Source organism: Electrophorus electricus, chromosome 7 (assembly GCF_041902795.1).
Source record: "Electrophorus electricus isolate QZ-2024a chromosome 7, ASM4190279v1, whole genome shotgun sequence".
In the NCBI taxonomy this organism is placed as follows: domain Eukaryota; kingdom Metazoa; phylum Chordata; class Actinopteri; order Gymnotiformes; family Gymnotidae; genus Electrophorus; species Electrophorus electricus.
The window spans coordinates 28,505,683-28,528,868 of NC_137503.1; the positions used below are offsets into that span (position 1 = coordinate 28,505,683).

Sequence of the window (23,186 nt, forward strand, 5' to 3'; positions counted from 1 at the left end):
AAATATAACCAGTGTTAAAGGCGGGGGTGGTGGTGAGAGAACCAATCAGAATAAACCCATTTCTGCCCCCTTCTTTTCGCTCATGGTTCAACTCTTCACTGCTGGTCAGATGATTCAAGAGCACGCAGATCTAGAGCACGTTGCAGATGTTTTCCTATACGCTCATACAAACCTAGCAAATCTGCCTCGGCTGTAGCTAATCTGTGACTGGCGCAACGTTTACAGGGGTGATTATGCTTCTTATGACACTGGCACTTTAGTTCAGGATCATATGAACTCGACTGCAAATAGGAAGCTGATACTCTTGAAAGACACATTAACGTATTTTTTTTGTAAGGGAACCATGGATGGATCGACAATAAAAAATAGACTTAAAAGTCTTCTTCGGTCTCCGTCCATCAAGCTCAGGAAGAGCCGACGGTCCATCAAAGAAAACTTTACCAACAAGGTATATTTTAACAAATCTGACGTAAAGCGAAATCATTAGAAGTGGGGCATTTTATAAAATAAATGTAGTCAGTTGACAATTGTAATGGTCGTGATCAAAGCAATCAAGCCTGTTGATTAAGGTTAGATTATTAATTTGGATGACCGCGTAAAATGGTTTAATTGTTTCCTGGTTAAAGACTTTTGAAGTCGTTTTAGAAGCAGTGAGGCTCATGCATGTTTCATTCCGTCAGCGGTGGCATGGTAATGTTTCACTGTAACCTTCAAACTAGAAACTTCACATCCGTATATCATCTATAATCAGTGGACTAAGTGTAATCTATGTGTTACTATTCGGCGTCCTGAGTAAAGTTCAGCAAAACCTATAGAAAGTTTATATTTTGTGTCCAGGCGCCTCTTCTATTTTTTATTTTTATTTTTTTTATTTTAACCCAACCAGTTTTTTGTCTTACGAGTTGATAGTTAAAGCCACCCTCATTTCATTTTCTTAATATCAGCTCTGTGGTAACTAACCTAGCTTTTGATGGCTTGGAGTATCTTTGCTGAAGCGAATAAGGACACATTTAGAATCACATTAGCGTTTCAAATTCCACTGTTTACAATTACAGCGTAAAAAGATCAACTTAGGTTAAGAAAATGTCAGTTCAGTGGTTAGAAGTGATTAAATCAACGTCAGCTCCTGTTTGTAGTACTATAGTGTACCCTCTGTTCAGTATGATCAGGCAGGCTGTGTTCCGCCGTAACCATGCGTCAATGACTGAGGCGCCTGTTGCCTTCACGTTGTCTGTCTGAAAAATACATGGTCTAAACACCCTGAAGCAATGTTATCACAAGGACTACTTAACTGCTCCTTTCTAATAGCAACAACCAAACAACAATGCATGTGATGATAAATCAAAAATGTCTTTTGTAACACACTTTGCTAAATTTTCGTGGAACAGAAAATCAATGGCGCAGATTTCTAACTAATGATAAACATTTTCCGTGTTTTAAGGTCAATCAATGTTGGTTTGTGTTTAGGGTATCAGCTAGTCAACAGAAATGGAGGGGTTTGACTCTGTCAGTGTCTTGATGAAAAGCAAACAATAATTGTTTTAGGCAGAACACTATTTCCTGATGTAATTTGGTTTTTTGCAAGATTTTAGCTACATATTTGAAGCAGGGGCCCTGCCTATATCTTTGCACAAGTAAACCTTTTCCCTAATGGTGATTATAATATAGAATAGATTTTTTTTTTTTTTTTTAATTTATTAATTTTTTTTGTATGTGAGGCTGCACAACCATGCATTTGAAAATGTACACACAAAATCAGTGATTCATATAAAGAAGAACTGGACATAATACTAATACCATTCCATGATTCATCACTTTTTAAATATTCATTATTCAACATGTATCACAGTAATTCCTTATTTAAAAAAAAATCCTAATGCTGTTGCAGGTAACTCTAGAGAGAGTTCTTGGTATAACGACTACAGGAAACAGTGGCTTAGCTTGTGATCCTTGCTCAGGGACTGTTGCATATCCTGCTGGGTAAGTTTATGCCATTTCATGCAAGAAAATAATGAGGGAAATGACTACAATGGAATGTTTGTTTGGGTTTATTTCACAATTTATACAATTCCATTATATTGGCATAGGCTACATAAGCATATTTAAATGTAAAGGCTGCTTAATTGGTCGACTCGACGAGCTCATTGAATAAAGCATGCTTTACTGTTTTATGATGACACCAAACCACTTTGCTATTGTATATGAGTTTTGTGCTGTAGTAAGAGATTTTGGGCTGCTCTTAAGACAACTTCTTAGAGGTGAACTGTGCGCTGTAGAATCTCAATGCAGACTTGATGATGGTCGTCTCGGTCCTTAACCACCACCGTGTAAGATGTTTCTGAATCTGTCTGAGTCGTGTGGGGTGTAAGCAGGTCACTTAGAATAGTTGGAGAATTCCTTATTAAACATCCACCATTCCTGAGACTGCTGGAGCTTTTAGGGGATCAATGGTGGGAGTAAATTTGTTATACTTCATGTCTGCTATGTAGTAGTGGGAAGTGCCTATAAGCAAGTACCTTTCCTAGACATGGAACACTCTAATGGACTAATCAGAAATTCAACTACTGCTTCATACTAGAGTGGTTTGCATGTGTTCAGATTAGTGTTAAAAAGCTGGAACTGTAACTGTCCTATATAACACTGTTTGTGATGTCCTTCCAGGTGTGTGGTAGTGCTGCTGAACCCCAAGAAGAACAGGCAGCAGCACATCAACAACACTTCCAGGTGATGAGCTTGCACCATTATCATATGACTATTAATAATTATGAAGGGACTTTATATTCATTGTGACTAGTTCTCCAAGGTGAGAAATGCCTAACATTCCTCTTTTGTTTTTCTACAGGAAAACTATAACCACATTATCGTTTTCTTTAGATGGGAAATATCTTGTCACAGGAGAGGTAATGTATCTTCTGCTCCAGAGAAATTGGTGTAAGTCACAAATAAGTTTGTGACTATCCATACCAATAAATACAATTTGGGAGTTTTGATTAATGTACTTGTCAAAAAGATGTTATTTTTTTCCAGCAGTCACTGAGATGATGGATATCCCAATCTTTGCTTGCTCCAAGCGTACTAGTTAAAGGCACATTCCCAGAATGCTCACCCTGAGTCTTTGCAGACCCTGACCCGCCCCCCCCCCCAATATGGGGAGTGTGTAGCTCCTTGAGAGTTTATGCCGGTGCACTGATCCCTGGACTGTATCGGAATAATCCTCTCCATCCGTTACCATCCGTAGGCGTGCTGCTGTCACCATGGCAGCAGGGCACAGAGTCCCAGAGTCTGGACTCTGGAGTTGCTCTAGGAGGAAGTGATTGCCTTTATGCTGCATGAGATGCAGTTGGCTTCTGCTAGCATTAACATTTCTCATTCTTTCTCTTGTACCCACCCCAGTCTTTCATGTTTAATACCTTCCATTCATGCTTAGTAGCCCCTGATAGTGTGTGTGTGTGTGTGTGTGTGTGTGTGTGTGTGTGTGTGAGAGAGATTGTATCAGGGTAGATAGTAGAGATGATGGGGCTACTTCAAATAGACAATGAAACCTAAAGAGCTTTAGCTTTGTGAATGATTTTATCAACAGTGTAATCCTTACTGATACTATGCTGTTGAGGGACGTGAATGCCCTTAGCACTGTTTGCAGCAATTTTTTTCTTCTGTTGTGTTTATGTATGGTGCTAGGAATATTTCAGCAAAAAACATTCAAAATTTTACAGTTTTCCCTCATTCTCCCTCAAATGTAGTCCATCAGTGAGTACATTCACTGAAGTATATTCCTGTCCTTTAGTTTCAATCTTGGTTGTTTTTAAACACTGTGTCTTAATACTGTCATACTGTTTCCTTGTTTGTGTGATCACGTGCCTTTGTTCATGGTGCTTATTAACCATACAATGGCATGCATACACAACAGTGACACACTATCTGTACTGGCTAGGAATTTCAAAAAGCTCATTTTGATATATTGACTGCCACCATTGCTGGTTAATGACTCTCATTTAAAATTTTAGAAACTAATTTAAAATGCTGGTATGAATTAAACATTTATAATGTTTTTGGAGCAATGTCAGAGCCTTGGGCATTGATGCATTTCTCTCTCCTCTCTCTCTCTCATGCTCACATACTTACTTTCTTTCTCTCTCTCTCTTGCTCTCAATGTCAGACTGGTCACCTGCCTGCAGTGCGAGTGTGGGATGTGGCTGAGGGGTCTCAGGTCACAGAGCTGCAGGAGCACAAGTATGGGGTGGCCTGTGTGGCCTTCTCTCCCAACAGCAAGTACATCGTCAGCGTGGGCTACCAGCATGACATGGGCGTCAATGTGTGGGCCTGGAAGGTAAACCAGACACCCACAACCAGCTGAGTACTTCACCTAATCTCTTTAAAATGGCGAAGAGCAGCAGTGGTGCTCCTGGATTCAGTGGAGAGAATGATGGGGTCTTGTTGTTAACTCCCTCAGAAAAACACACTTGTGGCTGCTAACAAGGTCTCCAGTAAAGTGACGGCTGTGTCTTTTTCTGAGGACAGTTCCTACTTTGTGACAGCTGGGAATAGACATGTCAGATTCTGGTACTTGGAACCCTGCAACTCCCTCAAGGTATGTTTCAATGACGTACTGTGGCTACACCATTAACTATGCAGTGTGGTTGAGCAATAATTTCAGTTTGGATAAATTATCTGATAGCATGCATCACACATTAAAGTCCACTGATGGTTTTCCCCAAGGTTATGCTCATGTAGCTGATGCAATAACTGGCTCCACTGTACCATGCTCAGCATAATGTAGTCTATGCTCGGCATCAAACCATTAGTGCTCAAACCTTTAATTTTGCAGCAACTTGCAGCTCCTGTTCCACTACTTGGGCGTTCTGCCCTCTTGGGGGAGCTACAGAACAACAACTTCTGCGATGTGGCTTGTGGCTATGGTGACAAGTCTGAATGCACATTTTGCATCACTTCCTCTGGGCTGCTCTGTGAGTTCAACGAGAAAAGGATGCTGGATAAGTGGGTAGACCTCCGGGTGAGTGGCTGCCTGGTGTACTGTTCTTTTTTCCTTACAGAGCTGAAGAACTGCATGCAGTCTTGTTCTGTATGCGTCATTTTTAGGACCATAATTCCTGCCTAAATTTTCCATGTTAGCCTAGATTGTAGGCCTGCTGGCAAGTTGCTTATTAAGATAACCTTAGAGACTGCACTTCAGATGTTGGAAAGGTTTCCCAGGGAAGGTTGATTCTAATAGCATTGGCATCACTGTCTCCCATAACTCTTCCACCTGGTGTGAATCGTTGTCTCCTGCAGACGAGAGCTGCACGGGCTCTGTCTGTGACTGAGGATCTGATCTTCTGTGCGTGTGCTGACGGCACTGTGAGGGTGTTCAGTCCTGCAGACCTGCGCTTTCTCTGCACCCTGCCCCACCCACATCACCTGGGCAGTGATGTGGCAGCCTCCATCCACCATAGGTGAGACTAGCCCGCTCTCAGTGGACCAATGTGGTTTACTCATTCTCTTACCTTTTGCATTAATCCTATAACTTGCAGTCTCTGTTAGTGAGAAGTGGAAAAACGTATTTAGCTTTTTCATCGATTTAGCCTCGTGATATAATTTTTAGATTTTAGAGGTCCTTTTATATATTTATTCTTACCCTTTAGAGTAGAAGGGCAGTAATAGTTAATGGAAGCTCATGGCCAAGTTGCCACTGTTGGGGCCCCTGAGCAAGACCCTTAACCCTCAACTGCTCAAGTTGTATTCAGTCATAATTGTAAATCGCTTTTGGGTAAAAGCGTCAGCTAATGCCGTGAATGTATTTAATCTGTTTTTTAATTCTCAATTGTGTTCAGATGAACCGTTTGACTGATATAGCTGTTACTTTTTTCATGTCGGTGTGCATAAATTGGAGATTTACAGCAGCTGATCTACAAATAATTCATATGACTGTAGTGGACTATGTCTTTCCTACTCGCCTTTAAGTATTTCAGTCTCAGCGCAACTGTTCTTTTTCATTCCACAGCCACCTGCTCCCCAACAAGCCGGACGCTCATTACCCAGATTCTGTGGCAGTGACCTATGACCCTGTTAACCTCTGGCTGTCTTGTGTGTATAATGACCATAGTCTGTACGTGTGGGATGTTCAAGAGCTTCAGCGGGTGGGCAAAGTGCACTCTGCCCTCTACCACTCTGCCTGTGTGTGGGATTTACAGGTATAAATCTTTCACACTCTTAGAGCTTTATCAGAGCTACGGATATTGTTAGCCATGTAAACTGTAGCCAACAATCCAATATGTAGCCCACTGAGCTAATTCAGTGTAGTTCAGAGCACTCTCTAGATTAACACAGTACTAATTTAAGGTGAGCTTGAGCCACCAAATTTTCCAAGTTAATACTGTCAGTTTATTCAGTTATTAAACATCTGTGTATATATTTGAATTGATAAAAGCTTGGAGTTAAACAGAGATGCTAGTATGAACACAAGCCATAAATGTCACCATCATTTGTTTATTCTTTTGTTGTGTGTGAGTAATTTCTCATTGGTGCTCTGCAGATATACCCTAAAGACACCGAGGGCCGTGTGACTGGACTGGACTCCTCAGAACTCTTTGTCACTTGCTCTGAAGATGGCACAATACGCATGTGGAGCACGGAGGCGTACAACAACCCAGCCAGTCACAACAGTCTCAGCGGCGTGAGTCTACTCTTTCAGCGGTGCCTTGTTAAAATATACCCATCAGAAACGTTTGTTTAAAAGAGCCCTTCTGAGTTGTCCAGAAGATGGTGCTGTAGATCTGAGCCAGTGAAACTTGTAGTCTTGCTGAGAGTTGGATAAGCGCTCATTTTTGCCCAGGAATACATAGGGTGCTTGGTGAAGAAGGATTCTTCGCTTGTGTCTTGTTCTTGTCACTTTGTAGGATCTTTGGAAAGTGATTTATATAAACAACAAGGCAGAGTCCCTGCTGCATACAGAGGAAACTGCAACTAGTAGTACAGAGAAGCCTGATGCTCAGTCAGCTGAGAACCGGACAGGCATAAGAACCATCTGTGTGAGTCCGGATGGCAAGCACCTGGCCTCCGGAGACAGAATTGGAACATTAAGGTAGTGCACTAGTTAACTGCTGGTTGGCCATAACCTTCGAAGGATATTTTCCTAAGCAGGTGGTTTGAGCTGATTTGACAGATTCTTTTGCAAAATTATATGGAAATGTATTACGATTATGACCATTTGAATGTCTGTTTCTTGCTTGTGTAGTTCTATAATGTTCATATTAATGCTTAAACCCAAACCTTTTGTAGAGTTCATGACTTCAACAGTATGGAGGAGATTCTTAATGCAGAGATCCATGACTCCGAGGTTCTTTGCCTGGAATACTCAAAATCAAAGACAGGTCTCTGTCTACCTCTGTCTGCCTCTCTGTTGGTATATAGCACAAAGCAATGGTATCAGGATTACCTGAAAACTTTGTGTGGGTGTGTGTGATCTGTCAGGAATGAAACTCTTGGCAACAGCAGGTCGTGATCGTCTCATCCACGTGCTGGACATTGCGGAAGACTACAGGCTCCTACAGACTCTGGACGAGCACTCATCCTCTATTACAGCCATCCGCTTTGCTGGTGAGAAATGTACTTTCCCATCTGGTCTATATAAACCAGTGAATACCTCTTTTAGTGCTAAACTTTGCTTTGGTGTTTGCTCTGCACAAGCAGGCCCCTAATGGTTCTTTTTTTCCCCCCCTTTTCTACATTGTCAGCATGTTCTGAAAGGTGATTTTTAACTAGTTCAACTTTAACTTTTTTTGGGTGGGAGGAGAGAAGAGAAGATACCACAAACCTACATGTGTGGTTTCTTTTGAAACTGTTATCCTTTCACATGACCTACTAATCATCTGCTCTGTGTTCTCATTCTGATTGGTGGACTGGCTGCCCTGTGTAGTCAGTGATGGGAAGGTGAGAATGATCAGCTGTGGCGCTGATAAGAGTGTGTACTTTCGCACTGCTCACAGGGTGAGTCAGCTCTGAGTTACTGTGTTGTTGTGTGTTTGTTTGATTTTGGTTTGTGGTGTTTTTTGGTTCTACTGGGTTACAAATTTTCTGTCCAGTGTTGACTTATACAGGTGGGGCTTTTCTTTCTTTTTTTTTTTTTAGTTATATTACATTGTATTGCATCTGCAATATTTTGTCCTCTGCCTAGTTTGGGCATAAAGATTGAAAGCTATTTTGCTTGTCAATTAAAAAAAAAATCCTGTTTGACAGATTGTCTTGGTCCTTTGAAAGAAGACAGTATTATTAATCACCTGTCATCCTCCCTTCCTATCCCCCCCTTCAAATTTTAAGACTTTCAGAGGAATAAAATTTAAATGCACACACCATGTGGTGAGGAAAAGTACTCTTTATGACATGGACGTGGATCCTACATGCAAGTATGCAGCTGTAGGTTGTCAGGACAGAAGCATCAGGTTTGTGCATACATGCGGGTGGGTGAGTGGTTATGTATTTGTGTAGCTGTGTGGGAGTATGTGCTTGTAAGTGCGGGTGTGTGGGTTAATTTTCTTATATTTATTGCAGATATAACATTCATTCTTCTAAACATTATTTCTCTCACCTGGCAGAGTGTTTAACATAAGCAGTGGAAAACAAAAGAAGTCATTTAAGGGTTCTCAGACCGAAGATGGTAGTCTGCTTAGGGTATGTGGGATTAATGGAAGTCACATTGCACTTCTTACTAAATCAGTGTCTAGAGTTGTTGAGCATTTAAGATGTAATGGGTTGTATATTTTCTACAGGTTCAAATGGATCCATCTGGTCTGTACGTAGCCACCAGCTGCACAGATAAGAATCTCAGCTTGTTTGACTTCCAGAAAGGAGTGTGTCTGGCAGCCATGTTTGGACACTCAGGTAAAGACTTTGTGCTGGGCATGTTTTTGTTATTTAATTTTTTGATTTAGGTGATATATTTTTTTTAATTGCTCATGCTTGTACCTAGTCTAGATTGACTAGGTTAATATTTTTGAAAGAAAACAAAATCTTGGTGAAAAGTTGTTTTCTCCATCTGTCTACTGGCAGAAATCATCACGGGTATTAAGTTCACCAGTGACTGTAGGCATTTAATTTCCATCTCGGGAGACAGGTAAGGCTGTTGGTTTGCTAGTTGCAGTTCACTTTGGACCCTGGATTTGACCCCTGTTTCACCTCCGCTCTCCCCTGCAGCTGTATCTTTGTGTGGCGCCTCGCCCCTGAGCTCACCATGAACATGAGGCGGCGTCTGGAGGAGCTCCACCACTGGTCGAGTGAATCTGCCTTCGCCAGCTCCATGTTCAGGTGCGCTAAGAGAGAGCCACTTCGAGTCGCTGCTCTATGATTTCATGTTGCTGAGCCACAGTGGGGTATTCTGCGGTTCAAGATCTCTGCGGGTTTCTCTCAGACGTTCGTCCACAGGAAGTCCGAACCCGCTCAGCCACATGCCTCTGCTTTCCTGCTCTTCTGAGGCTGAGGAAGATGATGAAGAAGGGTTGGAGAACCAGGCCTCAGATGAACATGAAATGATCCACCCCATATTGGTGGAAGAGGGTCAAGGTGATGCACTCTCACTCTTCACCCAATCAATAGTTGACTGATGGTTTGTGGGCTTGACCTAGTATTGTTAATTTTGCCCTGTTACAGGTGCTTCTGATGAGGGGACTGACTGGGACACCTCCACTAAGGTCAGAAACACTTTTATGCATTTAGATACTATGCTGCTTTTAGCTTGAACCACCATACAAGGCCCCAACAACAGATACTTTTAAATCTGAACTCAAAATTTATTTGACCAGTGTTTTAAATTGAGCTGAAAGCCTGTTTAGCTTTACTGCACTTTTTAATAGCACTTTATCATCATTATTAAAATATTTTATTATTATATTTTTCATGTGTTCTCTTTAATCTTGTTTTAAATAAGCTTTTAATTTCTATTATCTTTATATCTTCCCATTTGTAAAGCCCTTTGAATGACCTCACTGTGTGTGAAAGATGCTATATAAACTTGACTTGGTCTTGGATTGATGGTGGGAAAATGGGGTCAGGAACGATTCCTTGCTCCATGTGTTGTATAACAATTTGTAAGCGCTTGCTTTGTGTTGTTGCGTGATGTTCCAGGAGTCGTCTGCAGGGTCCTGTGCATCTGAGCCCCACCTGCCCGATGGGCCACGCCAACGCAGGCGCTGGTCCTGCTCGATGGGCTCTTTGGAGCTGATGGCGAAGTCCATGCTGGAGCTTCGGCAGCTGGAGTCTGCCTCCAAGCCTAGTTCGGCCCGGAGCGGCTCGGCAGGTCAGCTCTGCAGCCGGCCTGGAGGTGGCATGGTGAGATTGCTGCACGCTACCGCTTCCCATGTTACACTTCCTGGAATAAACGTTTCACACCAGAATTACTACAAATCCAGAATTGGTTGTGCCCAGAATTCTATTGTTATGGAGGACGGTTGCCTTCACATTTCAGCTAGCAGAGGTGATAATCGGAGGACATGCAGTATAAATGTACTTTAAGGGTATTTCTTTTGCTACTCTCCCTCCCTCCCTCCCTCTAACTCCAGCAGACTGAGAGGCAGCGTGCTTGTCCTCACTCTGCCTGGGAGGCGCCTGGTTCTCCTGAGGGTGTGGTGCTGTACCCAGAGCTCTGCCCCAGCACTGGCAGTCTCCCTCTAGCCTATCAAGGGCAGGATGAGGAAGCACAGAGCCAGCACAAGCACAGCCGTGACAGTGGCAGCTCCACAGGCTACGGCGGATCCAGCCCAGAACGGGGCTCTGGAGGTCCGAACTGCACCTTAAACCTCAAATAGTAATGATCGGGGAAAGTGCTCATCAACACATTGCTTAGAAAGACAAGTTGTTAGGCACCATATTATTAGGTACTGTATGTCACAAGAAAACACTACAGGCACTACAAGAAAACACATGGTAGACATTTACTCTGACCTTATGTACAGCTCTGAAAGGTCTCTGAAAGGTCTCTTTCTCTGTGTGTATCTATCTCCATCTCTGGCCATCATGTCGTCTTCTTCTCTGCCATAGGCTCTGATGACCCAGAATCACTTAGCAGTGATGAGGAGCCCCACACCCCAGACGAAGAGGAGGAGGAGGACCAAGGGAAGCTGTTTCACAAGTCCAAGCAATGCATGCCAGAGTGCTTCCTCAAAGAGCACTTTGACACACTTGCGGGTACTGACACTACAGGTACCGCAGTGTTGTGCTTTGAAGTTTACATGTTTGGCTTTGCCATACAGTTCTATTGGTTATACTTTTATAGATTTTTAGCTGAATTGCATTCTCAAATGTATAGGTAATCAATTCAGGCATAAAGGTAGCAGTTCAACACAATTCCTTGCCCAAGGCTCCTCTACCAGGTATGATTTTAATAATATCCTATTATGTCTGTAATATCTTTCTCTAAACACCTCTCATTATTTGGCACATCCTATGATGCTCACTGCCCATTTTTGATGTTGGGCGGTCATCCTCATTCTTTCCAGGACTGGCAGGAAGTCTGATCAAGGCCCCAGTGCTGCGGTGAAACCCCTGATATCTGCAGCATGCCCCCTACACGAGGAGAAGAGTGAGTGGCCAGGCTTGGAGGAGCGAGTGGAAGATAACCCTCCAGAGCAACCTCTGCAGCTGCACTCCACCCCACAGAGGAGCAAAGCTTCTGGGCCACATTCTGGCAGGGTGTCCAGTCCTGTGGGCAAGCCAGCAACAGGGCTTCTGAAGTCCATCTCAGCACACAATCTAACAGCAGGCAGTAAGCTCCATTGATGCTGAGGTCTTCTAATTCACTTTAGTTTAGTCTTTGCTTGCTCATGCAAGTTTGAATGAAAACTTTTTTTTTTTTTTTTTTTTTTTTTTTTTTAAATAAAATATTTTTTAATCTTTTAAGGTCGAAGGCCTGTGACCCTGTCCCATTTGAAACAGGAGTCTCGAGCCCCCTGGTCCCAGCTCATAACGGATAGGTGCGATGGCAGCCTCCCATCGCCCACTGGCTCCTCCTCTCCTCTGCCTTGGGAAAGCCCCGGCACCTCCCGACGTCTCAAAGCTCGATCCTACATGAGTCCTACTACCAGCTCCAGAGCCAAGCTCCATCGCTTAGCCTCTGTAGGAGATGGCCTTCACCTGGCTGTGGGCGGAGGTGAGGCGATATCGTACTCGGGGCCTTTCCGCTCGGCTGCCTGTCCTTCTCTGTCCAGTACTCCCCCCCGGGTGTCTCTGTCTGCTTCTCTGCCTGGTCTGTGCAACTCGAATGAGCTGAGATCCAGATGCTCGGAGGGGGCTTGGACTCCCCCTCCTAAAAGCAGCAAGGCCCGTGCCTCTGAGAGGACAAGTAATCCCAGCTTGGAGTATCCCAGCAGACCTCGGAAGAGCACTGATGCTGCTGCACACACGCATGCTTGTGCTGGGACTGGAGTGCACTCTATGGACGCCAGCTGTCTAAAGGCACAGCGGCAAGCTGCCAAGCCTGCATCCCCTCTTCTTGGCCGTCAGCCTGTGAAGGACGGCATGGAATCCTTTTCCCATGCTCCACAGCGAGAGCGCCCCCTGGTGGCGGTCAAAGCGTTCACCATGACATCAGAGAGCCAAACTGAAGGTTCGCACCAGTGATGTTCTTCCTCAGATTTATGCCATTTCCTCATCCTCCTTCTTGCTGTTCTGCCTCCCTTTCCTCTACGTTTCACATGTCCTCTCTCCATCCTTTCACACACAATCCATTACTGTCTGAGGGGGAAATTTGAGATGATCTGTTCTCAATCTAGCCCACTTATTTAAATAAACCAATACAAGTACTCCACATGTGCATTTCAGACTTTTAAGCTCAAATCTTCACATCCACTTTTGAAATGCCTTTTGTAGGTCATTGATGCATGCGGTCAGTCACCATGACCAATTTGTCAAGGCTTTACTGATTATACTGCTGTGTTGCAGAGAACTTGGTGAACCTGGAGATATGCAGACAGGCTGCTGAGGAACTGTGCAGCAGCATGAGGAAGGCCACCCAGCTCTATAGAGTGGTGAGCGCACTGCCACTCTGGCGATTCAGCATGCTGCTTCCTTTACACTTCCACATTTCATAAATGCGTCTGCCGTTTGTCATCTGCCTCAGTCCCCTATTGAAATGGAGCTAGAGTTGATGTATGATCTGCTGGTGGCCTGTTGTGTGAATGGAGTTTGGGTTTTTGTTTTTGGGATTTTTTGGTGAGCAAATATTTATAAACATTAAATATTTATAAATATACACCAAACAAGGAAAGTATGGTAATCGCGTTTAAAAGTAAAACTGCCTGTGACAAATATTTGTTATAATTGCTGTTCCAGGTGAACTCTGGTGTTGGGACCGTGGAGGTGGAGCAGCCGGAGATGGTGCGGGTGCTGGAGGAGGCGCTGCTACTGGTTCTTGCTGAACTGGAAGTCAAGCCTTGGTCAGCAAGTGAGCGTGGGGAGAGGACCCTCGCCCTACTGGAGCAATACTCTCAGCTGCTGCTGCAGTCAGTGGAGAAGAGGCTCAACCACAGAATCTAGCTTTACATCCGACAGGACTAGTCTAGTCTTTAAAAGACTATAAAGTGGCCACCATAACCGGAAAGGAAGGGGTGTGTGTGTGTGTGTGAGGGAGATTTCACAAGGTTCTTTCTTCATTAAATACTTGACAGACAAGAAAAGAAGAAAGGAACAAATGGTTTTATTTAGTTTATAATTTTTCCAGAACCACTGAAGTTTTGTTTTTTTTTGTTTTTTTTAAATATATAAATGTTTTATGATGTTAGAAAGGCTATCCAGGTACACCAGTTTTATTCCCGTCTGTCTCTCTGTGTGTGTGTGTGTGTGTGTGTGTGTGTGTGTGTGTGTGTGTGTGTGTGTGTGTGTGTGTGTGTGTGTGTGTGTGTGTGTGTGTGTGTGTGTGTGCGCATTTCAAATCATAATTAAGTCCAGTAGAAAGCAAAGTGATAAAGCTCTAGATCCTCATACATGGGGGTCATTAAATATTTATTATCCATGTGCTTCTAGTTGTGCCTTTTTGTTTGTTTGACTTTTTATTAATCTTCAGGCTGTATTTCATGTATAAGTCTAGTGATGGTCGTCTTTTTGTGTGATTTATGTATGCTATGATGCAGAATTTTGTCAATTATAGAATGTTATTTTAATAAATTTCAGCTTAAATGGAAAAAGCACATGTTTTATTAGATCACACTTGTCCACCTAAAAGAAGCAAAAATATGTATGTTTGTGTATATAACCATATCAAGGTTCTTCTCTAACAAAGATAGCTTGATACTTTTAGTAAAAGCATTAGAGTTTGAAGCTGTGGAATGTGGGGTGTCAATACCATAACGGCTTGTGAGGTCTCTGGTGAGTATTCGCATTACTCAGTGGTTAACACCTGAGCAAAACTGTATGGGGTGACAACATCCAAGTTCCTCACTGTTGCCTTGCTGTCTCGGGTGTTTATGTAAATGCGATGTGTCTGGAGAAGGAAGCCCTCTCATCTGTGTGGTTTAAGGCAGTGTGTCCACGTTGACAGACGTGAGACTCACGTCATGCAGAATGTTGATGCGGTCGATCTGGTTGACCTCTTTGATACGGTGCTTAAACTCAAACATAGGAGTGTTATTGACCGCCACCTTGAACTCGCTGACTGTACAGAGGATCTTCATCTATGAAGGGAGAGGAGAGCGCCGTAAGCCCGTCGTTACGATGAGAGCTTATCCTTGTGTTAAACTTAACCAAAACTTCATAGTCAGTGACTTGAGTGTAAGTCTTGTAATGGCATGATCTTCTATGCATATTATCTCTTCAGCAATGCTCTCTCCCCAATACCCCTTCTTGCAGGAAACGCCTTTAATATTTTCAGTAAGGGGAAATGTGAAGAAAAGTCTTTCCCAGTCTCTCTCACCTCAAAGTGATGGCCTGGAACAAAAGGAAAGGCTCCTAGAAGGTTCCTCTCCTCAACACCCCACTGCTCTCCCAGTTTGTGATTGCGGACAACGACCATTTTGCCCCGCTCATTGAAGCGTGGGTTGATGTGCAAGGCGATGTCGTTGCCACGCAGAAAATTCACGGTGAACCTGGTGTGTCCAAATGCCAAATAAAAGCCTTGGTGTGGAGGTGGCCAACTGCTACAGCCAAAGTGATTTGTTACAAATTAACTGTGCTTGTTAGAACTAAATCCTATAAGCATAAATGCAATTATACATGCTCTATTTAAATATTTGGCTCTCAAAATTACTTGGGTCCAATGTTCACTCACATTTTAGCGTCAGGCTTGACCTGTCCTCTTATGGTAAGCATCAGCTTGTCATAGATTCCTCTCGGGAAATTCATATTGAAGGGCACTGACTGAGATCAAAACATGGAGAAATAGTTTGTAATTAGATTCTGTTAACTGGCATGCTACAACAATAACCACCTTTATAGCTTGCAATCAGCAGTTATGCTGTTATCAACTACAAAGATAGACAAAAGAACAGGATCTATTATATTTTGATGAAAATGATAGATGCAGTCCAGTATCTTACCACAGGGCCCATGGATGGAGCAGGTGGCCATACCTCTACTGGACCTCCAGTGGGGCCCTGACCAGGCCATCCTGACTGTCCTGGGTGCCCAGGCCACACCGGAGGTGTGGGATTGGGAAGGTACCCTGTAGGGGTTGGGAGCTGTGCCGGCCAGCTTGGCTGGATAGGCTGGCTGGGTTGAATAGGCTGGCCAGGTTGTATAGGCTGACCGGGTTGGAAAGGCTGACCGGGTTGGATAGGTTGAGTGGGTTGAGTAGGTTGAGTAGGTTGACTGGGCTGACTGGGTTGAGTAGCAGGGGGAGTAGGCCAACCTGGCTGACTGGGAGGCACTGGTGGGTTTTGTGGCCAATTTGGTACATTGGGCTGCATCCCAGGCCAGCTAGGCTGGTTGGGCTGACAGGGCCAGTAAGATTGGCAGGATTGACCAGGCCATGCTGGTCCCCCTGTTTGCTGAGTTCCCTGGCAAGGCCATATGCTGTTGCCCTGCTGGCCAGATGATGGGCAACTCATTGCTTCCAAGAGCTGTTGGTCAGGGGACACAATAAATAAAAGTAAATAAAAAAGTAATATAAAAGTGAGTTCCCACCTGGTGCTGTTTAATACACCGGCATGTTAATATTATGAGCATGTGTAACAGACCGAATTACTACACAGGCGCATTCCTGTAATTACTCATACAACCACAAGAGGGCTCTGTATTTTACACAGATCACGACATGAATAGGAAGGTATGACCCTGCTTTTTTTTTTTTTTTTTTTTTTTTTTTTTTTTTTTTTTTTTTTTTTTAGAAATGAGGGGGCACTAAAATGGATGTTTTTAGATGATGCATACATATAAAACAGTTTCTGGTTAACAATTAAGAAGAATAGTTCAAGGAATATCATACATTAATTATCGTGATTGTGATTACTCCTCAATTAAATAATTTCCTTATACTTCAAGCATGGCTAGTTCTAGCAAGACCTAGTATACAAAAATATTTGGCATGTCTTACAGGTAGAATATATAAGCTATATTTTTTAAGACTAATAAGCCCAGTTAAATCAAAATTTAAATTAAATGGCTCACTTCAGACTGTATACGTATTATTTCCACGAGCACATTTAAGTCTGACAGCATGTCAAGTTACTATATGTCCTCTACAAATTGAGACATAGCTGACACAAAAAACAAACTTTTTTTTTTTAACCTTTAATTTCCCTAATATTAGGTGTGGAATGTTAAATAATTTACAGTTAAAACAATTAATATCTTTAAAATGTACATTTAAAAAGGCAACTGCAACATAACTTGCTTTTACAGGTCATGGTGCATTGTTCAGTGTTTTCGCATGTCTTTGATGCACTGTTATTACCTTTTGTGTCAACAATTTGTGTATTAATTTCCCACAAATCACCACCACTCATAACTATAAGCAATAATCTATCTGTAAAAATTAAACATTTAAAAAATTGTGCCAAAAAGTGCACAAAAATAATACGAGCATTACCATACCTGTTTGGCTGCAAAGTAAGCTGGGATGTCCAACTTCAGATGATTTCAGGGAGGACCTGAAGGAAACCCTTTATATATATATCTATATTCTTTTCCTGACCACTCCTTCATTACTGATTTGCAAACCGTCTGGGAAACCACACCCAGTGAAAGAAATGTCACATTCCAACTCATTATTTCATTATTGGTAAAGAAGATTTTGGACAGTATAACCAAAAAACCCCAAAAAACCCCTCAAGTATATCAACATAGGTTTAGGCAGAGTATAAGGATAATCTGTGATCAGTATAACAGCAGATATCCATAATGCTAGGAAGAAGGCCTCTTTGTCATTATCTGGAATGCATGTTTGTTTTTGTACAATCCATCATGAAAATGTGTTCCATTTATGCATAATGGCTGGTTTTGGCCTGTATGTTAGTGTGAGGAAGAAAGGGGGTGTACATGTTCAATCGTATCTCAACACTTCTGAAGGCTCTAGGCATGAGGATGTACTACAATATGACTGTGTATTAGAGGAGAACTGAACTTAATGGGTTTTTTTTTTATGTGCACTGACATTTAGTGGCAGTTGAGGGACAACCCAAGAGCAGAGTTATTCTCTGTGTCCGTCTGTCTGTGTGTTGGAGCGGCTAGGCTACAAATGCAGCTGTGTAGACTAACAGACTTTCTTTTCTCCTCAGAGAACTATTAGCGCATTGACACATGCACATCCTGGGTTGCCATAGAAACCAGAGTAATTTATTTAGAATAACACTGAATGAATGCAGAAATATGTTGTTCTATGCATGCTGAAGTTACCATTATGATAAACCATGCACCATTCACTAACTGTTCCAAACAAATCTGCAAATGAAACATCATTGTCTGAATGGGTCTTGTTGGACAAACGACATACAGTATTGTGCTAAAGTCTTAGGCCACCATTAGATTTGTTGTTTTAGCAATGGTATAATGACCATATATAATTATTTTTCAGTCTCTTTAAGATGTAAACAGAAAATACAAGAAATATGTATTTATGGCATTTAGCAGACATTTATGTACACATTTATGTACACAAAATAAAAAACTAAACAAAACAATTTTCTGAACAAAATGGCTTCTACAGGTAAAAGTCAGTATTTATTGTGACCTCCCTTTGAACTAAGCACATCCTGAACTCTTTTGGTGAGACTGTCCTGAGGTTTTCTCAAGTCATGTGTATGTTATACTGGTATACTATACTGCTATATTACACCAGAATTCTTTCAGCGCTTCTCAGAATTCTTATTCAGATTTAGGCTGTATTTTCCTGCTATTGCCCTAGTGTAAGGAAGCCTATAAAAGCTGTTTTTCTTCCTTTTTTTCTGATTTTTTTTTACACTGCATACAAATTTCCTGTATTTTCTGGTTGTATTCTAATAAAAAGAAATAATGATATATGGTCATATCATTGTTAAAACAACAAATCTAATGGTGGAGTAAGACTTTTGCACAGTGCAGTGTATGTCTTTCTTTCCATGTGAATCTGCATCTTAGATGTGTTTAAACCACACACTGTATATACAGCCTATGGTTTCACCAATTGGAATACCAATAGCCATCTAATTGGATTCAGACAGAATATCATGTCATATACATTCTATTCCATTTCGTGGCTGTGAAGCTCCATGGCCTGAATAGTGCTATGTTACGTAGCTGTCAGTGGTCATGAGACTGTTGCTAACTGCTCAAATCAGGAATGCAGTAATGCAATTACAAGGGATGTCTCAGCTGAAAAGTTGTGCAAAACTGGTAATTTGTAAGGGGCCACTGTTTAGAGCTCTGGACACAATGGGGAGGCTGAATCTCACACTCCAACATGCTGAAAGTAATGCCATTCACTGAATCAAGCTTATCGTCTCATACAATAGGTGTGGCCATCAATTAGCTGGTCATGCCACCTGTGGTTTGTTTTTAATGTAGGTACAGTGTTGCAAATGATGTACCATGCATTATTTGAACATCTCTGAGGGGGCAAAAATGTAGGATATTTATAAATATTTAAAAAATGATTTTTAACAAGGAAGCTCAAACCAGTGGTTTTACCAAAAGCAAAATGTTTTCTTTTTTCAAAAGAGATTGCTTACAAAATCCTCACATGATTCTGGAGGAAACGTGAAGCAAACCTTCAGCAAAATAAGCTGCAGTGTCCAGGGTTGCAGAATAAACACAGCACAAAGCCAAATGTTCATCCTCTTTGTTCAGTCCAGTATGTTCTGTTTTCTCAAACCTCAAACTAGGCTACGAGGCCTAGAAATCAGTGTACATTTTCTCATGTCATCAGCCTATCACTTGCATCTTCATATGTGCATTTTCTATTTCTGAAAGGGTCTTCAGTTGAAAAACAACAAGTCTTTTTTAACTTAGTTTCTTTTTAAACAGTGACTTCTTTATGTTTCATAACAGTTGCTCAGTTTGACAGAAATTGCAATAAAGCTCAAAAAGTACTTTCTTTGGACTCTCCACAGTCTATATAGCAGGGACTTGTCAACCTATTCAAGAAAGCAATTGCTGTCATGAGGGGAGAGCAGAACAGCATACGGGAGTCATAAGTCAGTTAACTCTAAGTGTAGAACACAGCTGAATGGTTGTGACCTATGTTCTCTACACAACCCAGTGGGTGATGGCTTCAATAGCTTTTGAGCTCACAAAAGACATACCATAGCAGTGGCCTGCTGTACTGTGCTGCTGTAAAATGTATATGTGTGTGCATGTGTGTATGTGTGTGTGTGTGTGTGTGTGTGTGTGTGTGTGTGTGTGTGTGTGTGTGTGTGTGTGTACAGATGGATCTGGACAAGGGAACTGTGCATCTTTATTGACACAGATTTGTTCACAGAAGCCTATGGGTTAAAGCCAGTATTGTCTACTCAGCATTCACTGTGAGCCCTCGTGTGGTACTCTGCTGAATGTGAGATATTCAGTGTGTGAACAATGTCAAAGTTTCCAGTGCCTAATGCATTATGGCAGAGAAGTAACTCACCCTGCCATGACCGTTGGTGTTTTCATTATTTAATATGGGATATAATGGAAGTTGGAATGCAAAATTGTACAGGTTACCTCTAGATAAGCAGTCTGAAAGAACCTAATGAAATACAGATGAAAACACATAGAATAGCATATGAAGTTTAAAGCTACACATTTGGAGAAATTTTGAGCACTTGCAGATTTTTTGACAAAGTGTACAGTGAGCATCTTCATCAGTACAAGCTTTTGCTCAATGTCTGAGTCCCATATCACTGCGCCGTCTCATATCATTCAGTGTAAAGAAGGTAATATATGGAACTTGGTCCTAAATCAGTTTTCATATCAAATTGAAAAATATAAGGGAAAAGATCACATCAGATTTTGACTGCCAAGTGTCTGTTTTAATGCCTGAGATGGCCCACATCATCATAGCTCTTCTCAGTTCCTTGCACTTCTAAATTTGCAAACACCCCTTTATCTTTCAAAGGTATCTTGAACCTGTCAAATATAGGCATAAATGGGATTCTGGGTGGTGTTTGTCCTGGCTGGATGATTCATAGAGGTAAGTATGTTAGTTGTGTCAAATGCAGCTGGGAAAAGATGACAAGCTGCTATTTTGGGCCTTATCTGTGCCGCTGACGTCACATGGTCTGACAGGCCTTGCGTCTCCCTGTAGTCTTCTCAGCAGGCAGCAGTAACGTGAGGTAAAGGCAGTGGCCATCGTCATGGAGGGACACACAAACTGAGCTCCAACTAGCTGCTGTCTGATCTTGACTGGTAGGAAGTAGACTTTGCTTCAGCAATGAGAATGAAATGCCCATGAGCTGCAACTAGAATGCCCACCAGGTGCACACTCAAGTCTGCTTCGGATGCATTTCATCAAATAAATTACTACTGGCTTGAAGATCATACTGGCTGAACTGCAAAATGACACTGCTGCAAGGATCCATACATTGTTTAATGTAAATCTTAAGAGGGAAAACTTCAGTGTTCAATGTTAGAAATTTTACCAATCCTTTCTATCTAAACTGACTATATATTGAAATCAATATTCATTATAGCTAAAGAGTAGATGAATCACTTTGAGGTACTTTAGTACTAGAGGAAAATCTCAAAAGTGACAATATGTAGAAGGATGTCCTTCCATTATGCTGCAGGCAATATCCCTGCGTGTGTCAAAGATTTTTTTTGCCTTTAAAAAGCCTATTCAAGTCACTTCAAAGAGTTTAAACAAATCAATTCTCGTACTCTCTAATGCATGTTTTCTATTACTGTTATATCACTGGTTATCTGAAATAGTCAAATTACAGCCCCAAACAGCACACATTCTAACTCCAGAAATGCTCAGGGTTTTTAAAACTCTTTTAAAAGACACAAATAATGAATTCTCATACATTGCAGTTCTCATACAAAGTCACTTAAACTTTCTGAATCATGTTTCCAATACACATAAATGTGATATAATAAGCAAGGATTAAAAAACAACAACAACAACAGAATTTGAGAATTGAAGGTGACTCCAAAGTATAATAGCTGTAGTTGTGAAGCTATGAATGTATAACACCCTTACTTTTCTAGCCAATCCCCTCATTATACAACATAACATGGGAAGGGATGCAGAGGAAGAGGGTGGCAGATAGGAGAGAATTGTGGGAAGGGGTGAGGGTTGCCAGCTACAAAGCACCTGCATTAGCCAAGCTGTCTCTAAAAAAAACTGGCAAAGGTCCAAAGTGCTGCTTCATTACAAATTGTGGAAGCCCTTCCCAGTGTGCATTGTTTTAACCTACACTGAGAGGAGATCAAGATAGGAAGGAAGCTGTTGTCATGGGGATAGAAGCAATCAGAATGATCTAGCCACTCCCAATTCTTTAACTGATTCAGATTATTGTATCAGTGGTTGGAAAGTAATGTTTAAATCTTAGAAAAATGCATAGGGCAATAATATAAAGTTAATGTGTTGTTCTCTATTCAGAATGACTATGACCTGTTTAATTTTTATGATGATAAGAACTCTATGACTTAATTGCAAGTATACACTAATTGGGGCACTTGAATTTTGGTGATGTGCACAGCTTGGGTCCTTCCCCCTCTGTCATTACTGACCACTGGCCTGCTGAGGGCTGGCAGTATTTAGAGTAATGGAACATTTTACATACACACTCAAACGACCATTTACTAGCCATCCTCATTTAAAGGCACTTAACTCACCCTTATGTACACAGTCTATGTTCCGGTTGTCTCAATCCTAAAACAACAAGCAAGCAAACAAAAACCCTAAACAACTTATTTAACCTGGCTCTTACAATTCTGACTAGAATGGGTTAAGGTAGGTGTCATAGCTTCACTCTGGATATGACAGACTGATTTACTCTGAGAAATAAGCAGGTATTCCTAATGTTCTGCACCTGCAGAATTTCATACAAAAACAACGAACAAACAAACAAACAACAATAACACACACACACACGCACGCACGCACGCACGCACGCGCGTATCCTCGACAACCACATCCTCGATATGCTTGACATGCTTGTGTCTAGTGACACTCAGTGGTTACACCCCATAAATGTAATTGACAAAATCTGCTACATGGCAACTACAAAACTACACAGCGGGACAAAGGGAGCTCTATTTTTGGTGAATAATTGGTTAGCAACTGCGTCTTTAACAGAAAAATAAACCATTTATCATTCTTTACCCTCAATTAAACATAGCTGAATCCACGGGATATTATTATAGACTCTGAAACACATTATTTGCATAATGTTGCTTATCCTTTGGGAGGCATGACATCATGCAAAAATTACAAATAAAATACTCATCTTCCGCATATGAACAGATGTCGTCATTGTTATGTTCTTAGAGACGACGTCATTTGTGCAACACGTCCGATAGATCGATTCATATCTTCGGCAGAGCACGTTTATCATTTGAGCAACCATCCTTATGTAATTACGTTCCACTTACTATCCCGATGCTTGATCTCAGCCACATACGTATCGTTACATACTGGCCAGACAGACAACAAACAAGCAATTTTCACCCCTTTGTGCTTAAATTTACAGTCTGACGTCCGAAAAGTCATCATTACGTTAATTATAGGCCTATTACTCTCTTGCGCGTCACTTGTCCACACACGATGGGAGGTTATCTCTTCAGCGCAGCCACGTCTCGCTCGTCTCGATGACAGC

General features: G+C 41.8%; 2 protein-coding genes across 4 annotated transcripts; one reads left to right on the forward strand and one right to left on the reverse strand.

Annotated features, from left to right (window-relative positions):
- Positions 1–321: 321 nt before the first annotated feature.
- On the forward strand, positions 322–13,884 carry LOC113589116 (mitogen-activated protein kinase-binding protein 1-like). The gene is made up of 29 exons (XM_081717254.1): positions 322–448; positions 1,889–1,980; positions 2,662–2,724; positions 2,843–2,900; positions 4,157–4,327; positions 4,451–4,588; positions 4,826–5,011; positions 5,290–5,450; positions 5,999–6,188; positions 6,530–6,670; positions 6,894–7,078; positions 7,276–7,367; positions 7,468–7,593; positions 7,913–7,983; positions 8,314–8,435; positions 8,589–8,664; positions 8,763–8,874; positions 9,043–9,106; positions 9,187–9,297; positions 9,401–9,552; positions 9,640–9,680; positions 10,114–10,347; positions 10,551–10,764; positions 11,026–11,187; positions 11,294–11,357; positions 11,484–11,749; positions 11,885–12,589; positions 12,925–13,010; positions 13,315–13,884. Exons 1-29 carry the CDS (start codon positions 344–346, stop codon positions 13,516–13,518), a joined length of 4,392 nt encoding a protein of 1,463 aa, XP_081573380.1. The 5' UTR covers positions 322–343; the 3' UTR covers positions 13,519–13,884.
- LOC113591489 (uncharacterized) lies at positions 13,583–23,021 on the reverse strand. Of its 3 annotated transcripts, XM_081717247.1 has the most exons (5): positions 17,008–23,021; positions 15,513–16,034; positions 15,245–15,333; positions 14,891–15,110; positions 13,583–14,651 (listed from the first exon to the last, which is right to left on the reverse strand). In XM_081717247.1, the coding sequence occupies exons 2-5, from the start codon at positions 16,020–16,022 to the stop codon at positions 14,493–14,495; spliced, it is 978 nt and encodes a 325-aa protein (XP_081573373.1). In that variant the 5' UTR covers positions 16,023–16,034; positions 17,008–23,021; the 3' UTR covers positions 13,583–14,492. The 3 variants fall into 3 exon arrangements, with proteins under 3 accessions (XP_081573373.1, XP_035380682.1, XP_026887831.2); XM_035524789.2 differs by having other exon boundaries at positions 15,513–23,021; XM_027032030.3 differs by having other exon boundaries at positions 13,591–14,651; positions 14,891–15,062; positions 15,513–23,021.
- Between the last annotated feature and the right edge of the window lie 165 nt (positions 23,022–23,186).